This window comes from Equus caballus, chromosome 25 (assembly GCF_041296265.1).
Source record: "Equus caballus isolate H_3958 breed thoroughbred chromosome 25, TB-T2T, whole genome shotgun sequence".
In the NCBI taxonomy this organism is placed as follows: Eukaryota; Metazoa; Chordata; class Mammalia; order Perissodactyla; family Equidae; genus Equus; species Equus caballus.
Genome location: NC_091708.1, coordinates 24,706,207 through 24,718,776, shown reverse-complemented (window position 1 = coordinate 24,718,776; position 12,570 = coordinate 24,706,207). Strand labels below are relative to the sequence as shown.

General features: G+C 42.4%; 2 protein-coding genes across 12 annotated transcripts in view; one reads left to right on the top strand and one right to left on the bottom strand.

The window, feature by feature from the left end:
- Positions 1-1,260, top strand: part of SHOC1 (shortage in chiasmata 1) — a 154,403-nt gene extending 153,143 nt beyond the window's left edge. For all 10 annotated transcript variants that reach the window (XM_070251338.1, XM_023628653.2, XM_070251340.1 and 7 more), the window contains one exon: positions 471-1,260. In XM_070251338.1, the coding sequence (XP_070107439.1) occupies positions 471-571 (101 nt within the window). In that variant the 3' untranslated portion in view covers positions 572-1,260. The remainder of the gene's footprint in view (positions 1-470) is intronic.
- Positions 1,261-5,428: 4,168 nt separating this feature from the next.
- Positions 5,429-12,514, bottom strand: GNG10 (G protein subunit gamma 10). Of its 2 annotated transcripts, none has more exons than XM_023628651.2 (3): positions 12,353-12,514; positions 7,448-7,579; positions 5,429-6,416 (listed from the first exon to the last, which is right to left on the bottom strand). In XM_023628651.2, exons 1-2 carry the CDS (start codon positions 12,431-12,433, stop codon positions 7,454-7,456), a joined length of 207 nt encoding a protein of 68 aa, XP_023484419.1. In that variant the 5' UTR covers positions 12,434-12,514; the 3' UTR covers positions 5,429-6,416; positions 7,448-7,453. The 2 variants fall into 2 exon arrangements, with proteins under 2 accessions (XP_023484419.1, XP_070107447.1); XM_070251346.1 differs by lacking the exon at positions 12,353-12,514 and adding an exon at positions 11,492-11,960.
- Positions 12,515-12,570: the final 56 nt, after the last annotated feature.

The following is a 12,570-nucleotide window of genomic DNA, read 5'->3' as shown; positions in this document are numbered from 1 at the left end:
CCCTTTTTTTACTGATTCAATCAATCGACCTCTGTAAGTATCCAAATCTAGAATATTTCAGGCTAATGTGTCATATAAAACACAGTCATATGAGGTAAGTCCATACATGAGCACCACCTATCATATACAAGAACTCAGGATACATTCCACAACAGTACAGGTGTGGGTTAAGGAAATGGCTTAATGAGGGAAACTCAAGAATCCAGGGAGATTTAATTTTTTGTATAAGGCATGAACATACAAATAACGTGTATTTAACACTAATTTTTAGTACTGGGCCATTAGGTACAGGTGCACATATGCTAAAAAATGTAATTTTTTAATAGTCATTATTTTATCCCACTTTGGAAAATTTAACACTTTGTAGATAGATGATGAAGTGAAAGGCTCCACTTGAATAGCTGGAAAAAAATAGCTAGACTTTATTCTTATCAGCAATAAAATGGTTTTCCTTTGTCTCCTTTTAACAGATTTCATGTGCTCACAACTACCACAGTTCAAAAAACGGCGTCTAGTGTACGAGAAAATCCCTGGGAGGGCTGATGGACAGACTCGGCTGAGGTTTTTTTAAGAGAGAGAGTGGTGCTACACGCCATACTCCACTGTTTTTGGTGATAACTCCATAACAAAATGATTTAGATTTGCCCATACATTAAAGAAAATGTAATTGTTCTTAAATGTTCTCAGTGTTTCTATATTAAATTTTCATAATATATATTCTATAGTTTGCATCTTTGTAAGCAAAATGTTCCAATTAGCATAATAATTGCAATAAGATCTAAATATCTCCTACATTCACCTAAACATCCCAAGCCGTTTTTTTTTTTTTTTAAGAAATAGAAAACTTTAGTGTTTGTATATAAAAGGGTTATTTAGTTTTCTTTGGAAGGTCAAGATATATGAATAGATATTTCACAGAAGAAACAAAAATAGGCAATAAACATTTGAAGTAATAGGCAGCTTCATTATTTATTAGGCAAATGTAAATTAAAACAAAAAGTTACTGTTTTTTCACCTATTGGATGGACAAAATTTTTGAAAATTCATAATATCCAGTGTCAGAATATCAGAGAAAAAGAACACTTTCCTATATTGTTGGTACAACATTTTTGGAGGATAGTTTGTGTATTTTTAAATGGATGATGGTAGGTTTCTAATTATTATGGTATTTGTATTCCATTTAATTCATTTAAAAGAAAGATGTAATCATTTTATTTTAATATGTCAGAATTTCTAATAAAATTATATTCTTTGCTACTATTCAAAGTTGTGATGAAACTTTTGTATGTCAACTCTAAAATGGAGATAAACAGGTTTTTTACTTTATTTTAGGTGGTACACAAGCAGAAATTTTTGAAGCCTACAGACATACTCTCTCCTCTTCCTGGCTTCTGAAATTTTCACCGTTACTACTGAAATTGGCCTCTACCTTCTTAGAGCCAAAGGACATTCAGACGTCGTCTTACTTGACCTCTCTTCAGCTCTAGATACTGTTGATCACTTTCTCCTTTTTTCAAACAGGCTTAACTTGACTTTACACGGCCTCTCCTACTTTCCTCTTTCTACTCTTCTCTTTCTATGCTTTTATTTCTAGGATGTTTGCTTTTGCTTGGGTATATAGGGGGTGGAGACTTTAAAGAGAAACCATTTCCGGAAATCTAATTAGAATTTCTGTTCTACTTTCTTAAAGTTTTGGCAGGATTGCTCCTAAACTAAGGTAAGGCTAAGGTCCCCCAGCTTGCAGATCTGCTTTATCCCATCTTTAATCAGCTTCCAGGGGAGAGGAGTTTCTTCACAGGCCATAGAGCCTTCAGGCCAAGCTATCAACACCCCTCTCTGCTCCCTCACCAAATGGAGTGAAAGCGTCTGAGTCCTTCTGCCTGCATTTCTCAATGATGCTTGCTGTTTAAAAAAAGACACATTTTGCCTGGGCCTGGAGCAGCCTTTCAGAGGTATTATTGGGAGGTAAGTCTTGTGTTGGGAGCCCGGGAAAAGTGGATAAAGTAGGTGAGCTGCGCTCCAGCAGAGCATTTCCAGGGAGTGATTACCACATGACAGGTTGGACTGGTCCATAGGAAAAGCCTAAAGGGTCTGGATAGGCTCTTATTAGGGAGCCAAAAATGTCAGTCCAGCCTCCAAGATCCTCTCCCAAACATGTGTCACGTGGAATTGTTTGGAACAGCCAACGTCCAAGATTAGCTCTTGCAATAGAAACTTCCATTCTTTCTGTGAAAGCATTTCCCTGTGAGGTTTTTCATGTTCTAGGGGGAATTAACTTGCCCTTAGATCCATTGCTGGTGACAGAGATGCTCACCTTTGAGGGCTTTTGAGTGGCCGTACCCCAAGCTCCTAGGCCCACCCCAAACTGCAGGCCTCTCCAGAACATCAGCTGACCCTTCCAATTGTGAGTGGACCTGAGACCCTCCTTCCCTTGCCGCTGAGACTCAGTGTACAACTGGGGACAAACACCAGGGTGTCCCACCCCTTGCTTCTCACAGTCAGAGCCTTGTTATTCTCCCCAGATAATAAGCCCCCCCCCCCAAAAAAAACAAGAACTCCAACAATTTTAATAGATGGAGTAGCCTGGGTTGGAAGGCCTTTGGTTGCTATAACAATCCAAAATGAGGTGTGGGGGATCAGATTGGCCACCTCAAAATGTGTCTCTTTGGCTTGATTAATTTTAGGAACAAAAGACTCTGAAAGAAACTTTGATCTCCCCCCACCACAACTGCCTAAAAAAATTTAAAATAGAAGGGCCTGTTCCAGGAAGGAGCTAATACCATAAGATAACTGTAATGTACTGTAAAACGTATCTCTCAGGTCACATTGTGTATAGTTGGCCCATTTACATTTCTGTCTCCATGTAAATTGTCTTCCTCCCCTCTGAAATCCAAACCACTATCCCCAACATCCTCCTTTGTCTTTAGCTGAAGATGAGAGCCTCTGCCATTTTGGCAAGTTGCTCAGTTTTCCTGAGTGTCTCCCATGTATACGCTATAAAGCTTTGTTTGATTTTCTCCTGTTATTCTGTCGCATGTGAATTTAATTCATAGCTCAGCCAGAAGGACCCAGAGGGTAGAGGATATGTCTTCTTCCCCTACAGAAGGATGAAAAAAATACATGTTTTCTGTCTTTTGCTTTTTCATTTGGTTTGTTATTTTTACCATACAAGAGTTTTTAATTCAATATTTCAATTGTCTATTTAAATTAAATTGCTTATTTATTTAATTTAATATGCACATCTTTTCTTTTTTGATTTCTGGGTTTCCTGCCTTGCTCAGGAAGACCTCTTTTATCCTAAAGTTATATAACCATTCTCCCACTTTCTCTTCTAATGCTTTTGTATTATCTTTCTTTAACCCATGTGGATTTTTCTTATATAGTGTAATACAGGCCCAACTTTGTTTTCTTCCAAATGGCGAGCCCATAATGCCAGCACCATTTATTAAGTAAACCATACTTACCACTGAATAGAAAAAAATAGTCGTCTACTCCTGAACTTTATGATCCAATCATCTACTTGCCTATTCCTATACCACAAAATTGTTTATTTGGGGTTTTCTTTTTGTTTTTAATTTTGTTTTTTAAAATAATATTGTTTCGATTCAGCAGCTTCAAAGTAAGTTTTATTGTCTGGTAAGGCAAGTTACACCCTCCCTTGCTTTATACACACACACACACACAGTTAAAAGCTGTTCGTGGACACTTGAGTTTCCATATGAACTTCTTAGATATTTTAACCAGTTTCCCTAAAAGAAAAAAGTAAAATAGGAATTCCATTAAATTTATATATGAATTCTACTGAGTGCATTTTAATAAAATTGTCTTAATATCCTGAAATTTATTTAGACCCTGTTCTATAAATATCAATAAAACCTTTATGACTCTTGCACTGTTGTTAAATTTATTCTCAAGTATTTTTTACAGTTTTGTCCTTAAAGTGGAAATGAGATATAGTTTCCATTTCCATTTTTAACTAGCGTTTGCCAGTGTAGAAAATGCCTTTTATTTTCTATATATACTTTGTATCCAGCCAGCCTCCCAAATTCTATTACAAATTCAAGTATTTCTCTTACTAGATTCTCATGAGTTTTAAAGGAGTAAAATTATATAATCCATAAATACAGATATTCTTTCTTCTCAAATGTTTACACCACTTCATTTTCTATCTTCCTGAATTAGCTGGGACTTCCAAAGCAATGCTGAATAGTGATGATAAAAGGTATCCTTGTTTTGTTCTTAGTATGCTAAATGCTTCCATATTTCATCATGTAGTATGAAATTTGCTATTGGTTTTGATAAACTGCCTTTATCATCTTTAACTTCTATTACTGTTTCACCAATCCACTTAGTTTTTATTTAGAATGGCTATTGAATTTTATCAAATGACTTGTTGGCATAGATTTTGTTCTTTAAACCATTCATGTAATGAATTACATTGGGACTTTTCCTTATATTGAACTAGCTTTGTCAGATTCTATCTTCTCTCGATACGCTACTGAATGATTTGTGATATTTAGGACATTTACATCTATGTTCATAAATGAGATCTCTATAGTTTTCTTGTACTATTTTATAAAGTTTTTGCTGAAGGGGAACGTGGACTCAAGAGAAGACTTTTTTGTGACATAACAAAAAGCTGTACGTAATTAATGCATACAACTTGATGAGTCTGGAGATAAGTACACACCTGTTAAACCATCACCACGATCTGTGCCATAAACGCATCCACCACCTCCAAAAGTTTCCTCCTGCCCTCTTAGTATTCTTTGTTGTGACAAGAACACAACATTAAATCTACTCTCTCAGCAAATTTTTAAGTATACAATACAGTATTGTTAACTATAGGCACTGTGCTGTACAGTAGGTCTCTAGGACTTACTCATATAACCAAAACTTTGTTTTTTTTAATGGAGATTTTCAAAAATACTTATTGTTGTTAAGATGAACAATGGAACATGTTTAAATGCTGATAGAAAGGCTCCAATAGAGAGGTTGAAAATAAAGGAGAGAAAGGATAATTGATAGTGTGACACTTCAGGGAAGACGAAACAGATCCAGAGAAAAATGGAGGGCTTAGAAAAAGGATACCTGACTTATGCTCCAATGGGAGGGACTCAGATCACCTAGATTTGGACAGTTAGTGACCACAAGTTAAGGGGGTTCATCTAATGCTTCTACTTTCTCTCTTGTAACACTACTTATGCTCAAAGATATTTTCATTTCTTTCTTTATGGGTTTATACATAGCTATTTCAAAGAGCAAACGTTGCCAGTAATTGAGATATTTCCACATGTTGCACATATATCTATTTTTTACAAAATTCTACAAGAACTTATAAACAAAAATTTCACTTCCCACCTCCAATACTCCATCTCACAAGCAAACAGAAATCCATGAAACCTTAAAACAAAATCAGACCAAAGTGTTGCTGTCATAGAAAATGATGAATTAAGCAGAAATTTTATTTCCAAGCTCTTCAAAGATTATTACAAACACAAATAAAGTTGCCTTTTAAAAGTGTCCCCAATTAAACCAAAGGCACATTATCAAAGTAAAACACTTGTGATATTAAGAACTCATTTAGGTTGTAATATTTTCACATTACTTTGTTTTTAATCCTTTACAATGTTCTATAGGTCATATTTTAAGCATTTTTTTTAAAGACATGAAATAATGTAGTATTTTTCTTAAAAGTACAACCACAACTATAAAGTAGAGGAACGTAAGAAGACAAAGACCAAATGTGCTTCATACACAAGCTAGGGTCATCACATCCCTAACACATAACTCAACATTAATCTTCCCGAACAAGTTTGCTAAGAAACAGCTCCCATGTTTAGTGTTACAAGTAAAACTATCTTCTCATTTAGAAAAATCAGGACATCATTTGATTAGTAAAGCCTATTCTTCCCCCAATTTTATACTTGCTTGTCTTCATTTAGAAATTGTAAATTCATGAGAAAAGAACAAATTTTGTTATGGTATAAAAATCTTAGGAACGACAAATTGCAAATATTCAACTTTTTTAACAAACAAAAATGTTTTCTTTTCCAAAATGTAAACACCCTGTAAATAAACATACATAATATTCCAGGTATAGAAACACTAGGAATTCCCTTATGAAAGAGGTGTGTGTCGGTATATTTGGTGGGAACGTTTCAGGTTGTCTTAAGTATAAAGCACTTCAACAAAAGAAACAGGCCATTGTTATTTAAAGTCTCCTACTTCACCCAGTTTCCTTATCTGAGCAGAAACTCATCAATTTTTGTAGAATTTTGGCTATAGGACCAGGCCACAGGAAAGGGCTGAAATATCTCAAAGTCATTTGGCTGGAGAAAATTGTTTTCTTGAAATTGGAGGCAGTTATTCATCACTTTGCACTTGAAAGCATTCCTCAGCGAACTTCTTCTCGACTGAAAAGAGAATTTGGTAGGTTTTCACTTTAGTAAGATTTATACATAAAATTAACTACTCATCATTTCATAGGTCACATGAGCATTTTCAAAGTAGAAAGTAACAAGTTAACACAAAAAACATTCACACCACTGAATGAGTAGCACCCATGAAAGTGCTTTGTAAAAAGGAAAGTGCTGTGCCAGCAATAAGACTATTCTTTTAATACCATAAATGTGGACATTTTCCATTCAAAGGTACAACAGAACCTGATAGTATGATTACTTTCTTCTTTTTAATGTGAACAATTTCCTCTTACAAGCATGTGAAAAAGGACCAAAGATAACTACGTACTATCTGAACACCCCTTAGAAGACACAATTTGAAGTATTGCCCCAAAAGACTCCAAGAATCTATTCTCTGACCTCTTCCAAAAAAACAGAGTGAAAATGTGAATGAGACCCCAATACACAGCACTAGAACCCATGAAATTTCTAATACACCACCAGAGAGGGGTTTTCATTTCAAAAACCCATCTTTAAAGCTCTTTTAACCCTACTCACACTTTCCCCAGTAGCTACATTTCCTCCTCCACTAAAACAGCGATTATTCTGAAAGCCTTTGGGAGAGAATCACAGCCAGTGGCAGGAACAAGTCTCCTCCTCTGGGGAGTCCTTAGGCCCAAGAGCAGCGAGTCAGGTGACAGCACTAAGCACCAGATCACAACTCTCGGATGGTGTAAGGACAGAGAGGGCGGGATTAAGGTCAAGAAATTACCATGGGCCAACTCAGTTTAAGAGCTAAAGGACACAAGGATATTCACACTCATGAGTTGGTGCCAAAGGGGACTGAGTCTCTCCTAAGTAGATGTGTTCCCCAGACCGGGCAACTGTAGACTAGAGTCACCCTTCAGGGAAAGGTGTGCATTTCGCTGTTTTTTATTTTAATTCTCCCCAGAATAGCAGACATTCAGAACCCAGTTGCCCAAATCCTTTGGGAAGCCCTGTGACAATGCCATGGCCCCAGGACGGCACAGTGTATCATGACTCACCAGTCTTCAGAGTAAAGCGCAGGATCTGGGCTCCCGGAAGGGGTTGCTTCCGGCTGGTACACCAACCAGCAGGGCATCCTTGCAGGCATTCTGCATGCAGTACCGCTGAAGCTCTGCAGCTGCCTGAGAAACCTGAAACAGGCACCACAGCTGACACAGCTGCTCACAGCCAGACCCAGCGGGCGGCCATTCGATACTCTGAAAAAGGATCTTACAATCCGACCACACTTTGCGCAACCTCCAAAAGTCTCTTTTGTGAGGAAAGTTCTAATAACTGAACTCCAAAGAGGAAAGCTTACAATTTCTATCAACTTGGATTTGGTTTAGTTGCTTGTTCAATAAAGGAAAGATAAAGCTGTATCTTTGATCCATTTAGAATCCTAGTTTTGAGACTGAATTAGTAAAGAAATAGCTCATTCTAATGTTCCCTTTACAAATGTTCACTTAGGAAGCATGCATTGATATATCCAAGTTTGCCATGTGAGCAAACTGTTTGAATGTTAAGGCTGGCGCCTTATCCAGTCTGCTCAACACAAGTGACAAAGGTCCTCCACCAAGCTTCTGAGGCAGGATAGCTTACTGGTTAAGGGCACAGCCTCTGGAACCAGACTGTCTGGACTCAGACTCAGCCTCGTCACTGTCTGTGTGACCTCGGGCAGCTTCTCAGTACGTGCGATCTCGCTGTGAAATGGATTTCGGAAGAGTTCCTACCTCATTAGGTTGATGTGGCAGTTAAGCGAGTTAATGCATATAAAGCACTTAGGACAGTGCTGACACACAATTAGCAACGTATTTGTGGCAGACTGCAAAAAAAATGATCACAATATTTTGCAGCTCCTCTACCAAGAGGTGGAATCTATTTATCCACCCCTTGAATCTGGGCTGGCATTGGGACTTGCTTTGACCAGGAGGATGCGGGAGAAATAACGGAGAAGTGCCAAGCCTAGTCCTCAAGAGGCTTTGCAGTGCCCTCTCTTGATGTGGTGAAACCCTAAAACCACCATCTAATGAGCCCAAGCTAGCCAACCGGGGGTCTTGCAGAAGAGAACCAGTCAGCCAGCCCCCAGCCACCTGCCTACCAACCTCCAGACATGTGTGTGAGGCCATCCGAGAGCATGCAGCCGCCAGCCAACCCTCCATTTGATGGCAGATGCACGGGAGAGCCCAGCAAAGACCAGCAGAACTGGACAGTTGAATCCAGCTTAAATTGTTGACCCAAGAATTGACTTAATAAACGTTGTTTTTAACCACCAAGTTTTAGAGAAGTTTATTAGGCAGCACTTACAAGGTATTATCCTGCCTTTCCTCTTATCCTCCATTTGATCCATAGTTTTACTTGGAAGCTTTCCTCACTTTCCATTTTTCTTGCCTTGAAAAAGCATTTTGTATAAAATCTCATTCATATTGCAGAAAAATGATGGCAATTGCTGTTCAAGTATTACCACTAGTTTGTGTTAATTTTCTAAGCTTCCAAATAACTGGAAAATTAACTCCTTATGTTACAGTTACTTTCTAGTTTCTAGAATGCTTTAGGAATTTTGGTTTTGTTAATATAATAAGTTTACTTCATGTTATATAAATATAAACACAAAATATTATCAGACTAATGTTCAACCTTACTTTTCCCCCGACAGAAGTTCTGACATTTTCACATTAATCGTAATTGGCATTAATGGTTAAATATAAGTTATTAATTCAAAAGAAATTTGGAACCAATTATACTCATGCTCACTATCTCTGCATCAGAGAGAACAGGTAAACTCCACACCTGAGTGAAAGGAGACTATATCCCAGGACCCCGGAAAAATGGGACTAATGGGACCCTAGCCCAAAAAACATACTCAAAAAGATATGGTGAGAGGACATGCAAAGAAAAAAAGAGCAGAAGTGATCAGCATTTCTCTAGCACTTGCAAGGGAGAGAGACTCTAGACTGGGAGAGTACAGGCCCAAACACTTGGAAGCCGTCACCTGCCACTGGAGGCAGGATGATTTTCACCCAAATTATATGACTTTCCTTGGTTTGAGCCCATGTTCACCCAGCAACTTCTGGGCGGCTTCTCCAAAGCAAAGACAGGGTCCTTGGAAGGATATGGAGCATTCCAGTCACTGGGAAGGGATGCCCACCATGATATGCTTGAAAATTGGTGTCCGGGTTTATTTACCAGTTAGCAAGTCTGTTAAAGAGAAGACATCTCTGGGTGTGCTGAGAACATCCATTACTGAGCCCTGAAATGAGGCAGACCAGACCCTGGATTGTCCTGACTCCCTAGGTGCTGCCTAAGAGAAGCCCTGGCAGGCACCCGAGACCATACCACCACGAGGACACTCTCAAATAAGCTTATTATCTGTGTGACCTTGAGCAATTCACTCAAATTCCCTGGGTCTTGATACCGGCTCAACACAAGGCTGACATAAGGGAAGCCATATTGTAGAAAAGAAACCACATTGTACTTTCATCTCTGACTGACTAACCCAGCTGGATACACGTCCTCCAGGAGATCTACCTGCTCTGTGGATTTTATGACCCCTGCTTGCGCAGCTACCTCCCAGCTGCGATAAGATGATTAACTTTGCTCGTTTGAGTTCCTTACGAATGCGATGACCCCCAGAAAGAGAGTCTGTCTGGGGTGGCCACTCCCAGTCTGTAACACCAGAGGGTCAACATTCCTAACCCCTCCCCTGTAACCCACTGGCCTATAAAACTGCTTCAAGTTTCTGTGCCCCCTGAAGATGGTTCTTTTGGACATTAGTCAGCCATCTTCCCCCCTGCTAGCAAGCTGTAATAAAATGCCCTTCCTCTGCCACCATCTTGCCTCTTGGCGACTGCCTTTTGTCTTGGGGTGAGCAGATCGTGCCCTTTGTGCGGTAACGATCTCAGTTTCATCACCCATCATTATTTTTAAAATGTGGATAAGAGTATCTTCCCTAGCTACTTCACAGGGTAGGCAGCCATCGGGCTCACAGTTTCCTTTCCACCTCAGGTCCAACATCAGCCTGAACGTTTTCAGTTTCAGTTCCCTGACCCCCTCTCAAACAACCTTCTCCTCACTGCCAGTAGTGACAGCCAACAGCCATAACTGCTCTACGTCTGACATCTTACACGCCAGCACTCTACTTTCCAATCACAATCTCCTACCATCCAGGGCGCCGCCTCCTGCAGTCTCACTGCACCTGCTCTGTGGTCTCAGGGAGAACACCTCCTGCCCTTTGCTCTGACCCATCACCAGGAGGCCGGCTCTGTGCCTTCTCCATGCAGCCTAGGTTCAGCCTCTTTCTGGGCAGACCCTCAAACTCCTTGCCCTCCACCCCTACTTACACGTTTCTGGCTTACCTCCCCTGCTAACCCACTACTTGGGTTAACTACCATTCACCTTGGGCACTCAGATTCCTGGGTGGCCATGTACTGCTGGAGGAGGGGAAAATCACAAGCAGGACAGTCCGTCTCCAATCTCACAGCAGTCGGGTCTTCAGAACCACAAGGTGTCTACGGATGTGCCTGCTAGGAGGTCCACTCCCCTTCCCAGCAGCACTCTCTCCCTCCCCCTCCCTCTTGTGACCCCATTAGCTCCCTTTCCTCTGCCCCGGGGAAGAAAACCTGTCTCCTGTTTCACAAAGAAAATTAGCATCATCCAAGTCCTTAAGCCCATGTCTGGAAAGCTCTCTTTACCCATATCCTTACCTCCTTCCTTTCTGTCTCGGAAGGGGCCCCTCCAATCCCCCGCCCCATAGACAGGTCCCCTGACTCGGGGACCAACAACTCTCCTCCATTTGTTTCTCCCCTTCGGCGGAAAAATACCGTTTGCTCCTTCCCTTTACCTTCAAAATATGGCTTTTCATTTCCTAAATTTAAAACAAAAGTTGTTCCTCTTTAAAACCAAATTTCTTAAAGTCTGCCTACCCTGTTACAATCTAGAGCCTGCTTCTACCACTACATACGTCACTGAAACCTCCTCTGCAAACCTCTCTCTTTACTTTGTTTTATAATCTTCACATCACTTATCTGAAATTATTTTATTTATTGGTTAATGTGCTTATTACTTACCTTCCCTACTAGAGGTACAGTATTCTCGGTACCTAGGATAGTGCCAGGGGCACAGAAAAGGCATCAGTGAGGCACATCACGGCAGTGTTCATTCATACACACACACATTCCACAAATAATGCCCTACTAGTTGATAAACACAATCGTACAACAGATGCTTTTTAATCAACTCACTAAACATTGGACCCGTTGACTAAGCCCCAAATTCCTGAAAACCCTTTCCTTGCTTTCTCTTGGTTCTCCTCTTCTCGCAGCCATCTCTGTTGGCTGCTCCTCGGGTGTTCACCCCCATCCACTCGGATTCCCTCTTTCAGCCGGGTCTCCGAGCTTCAGCCCGTGGAGCCAAAGCCTCCTGGCTGTCCCCTCGCAGTCCCCCCGTCCACAGCGGCACCCAGCATCCCCCTGCGCCCGCTCTCCCCGTCCTCTCTGCCGCCGCGGGTGGCAGCGCCCCGCATCCCGTCAGCACGCCGGACCCCGAGCCTCGTCCTTCTCCTGCTCGCGCTCTCGTCCCATCGATCCGCACCAGGGCCCGCCCCTGCAGTCGCCTCCGCGTCTCCGGCCTCCATCCTCCCGCAGCGGCCGAGCGCAGGCCCCCAGCGCCGCCTGCCTTACTGCTCTCCTCGCGTGCGTCCCCTCCCCGTCCACGCCACTGAACGCAGACGCCCCGCGGCCGCGCGGGCCCGGGCCACCCTCGCGGGGACAGGGGCGTCTCCCCGGGGCCCGCCGGCGGCCTCCTGCCCCTCGGGCCCGCGGCCCCGCCTCCCCCGGGCGCGGCCCTGCGCGGGTGCCCCGCCGAGGCCGAGCGCCAGTCCGCGCGGCCACCCCTCTGGCGCCCGGGCCGCAGCCGCGCTCGGCGCGCACCTTGATGCGCTCCACGCCGGCCTCCAGCTTGAGCTGCTCCACCAGGCGCTGCAGGGCGAGCACGCTGGCCCCGGAAGCCATGGCGGCGGCGGCGCTGCGCTCGCTCCGCTCCCTCGGGGGCGGCGCCGGCTCGGGGCGGGGAAGCCGCTGCGCCCGCCCCGCGCCCTGGGCCGCCGCCGCCGCCGCCGGGGCTCCCGAGCTGCCCGAACCCCGCCTCG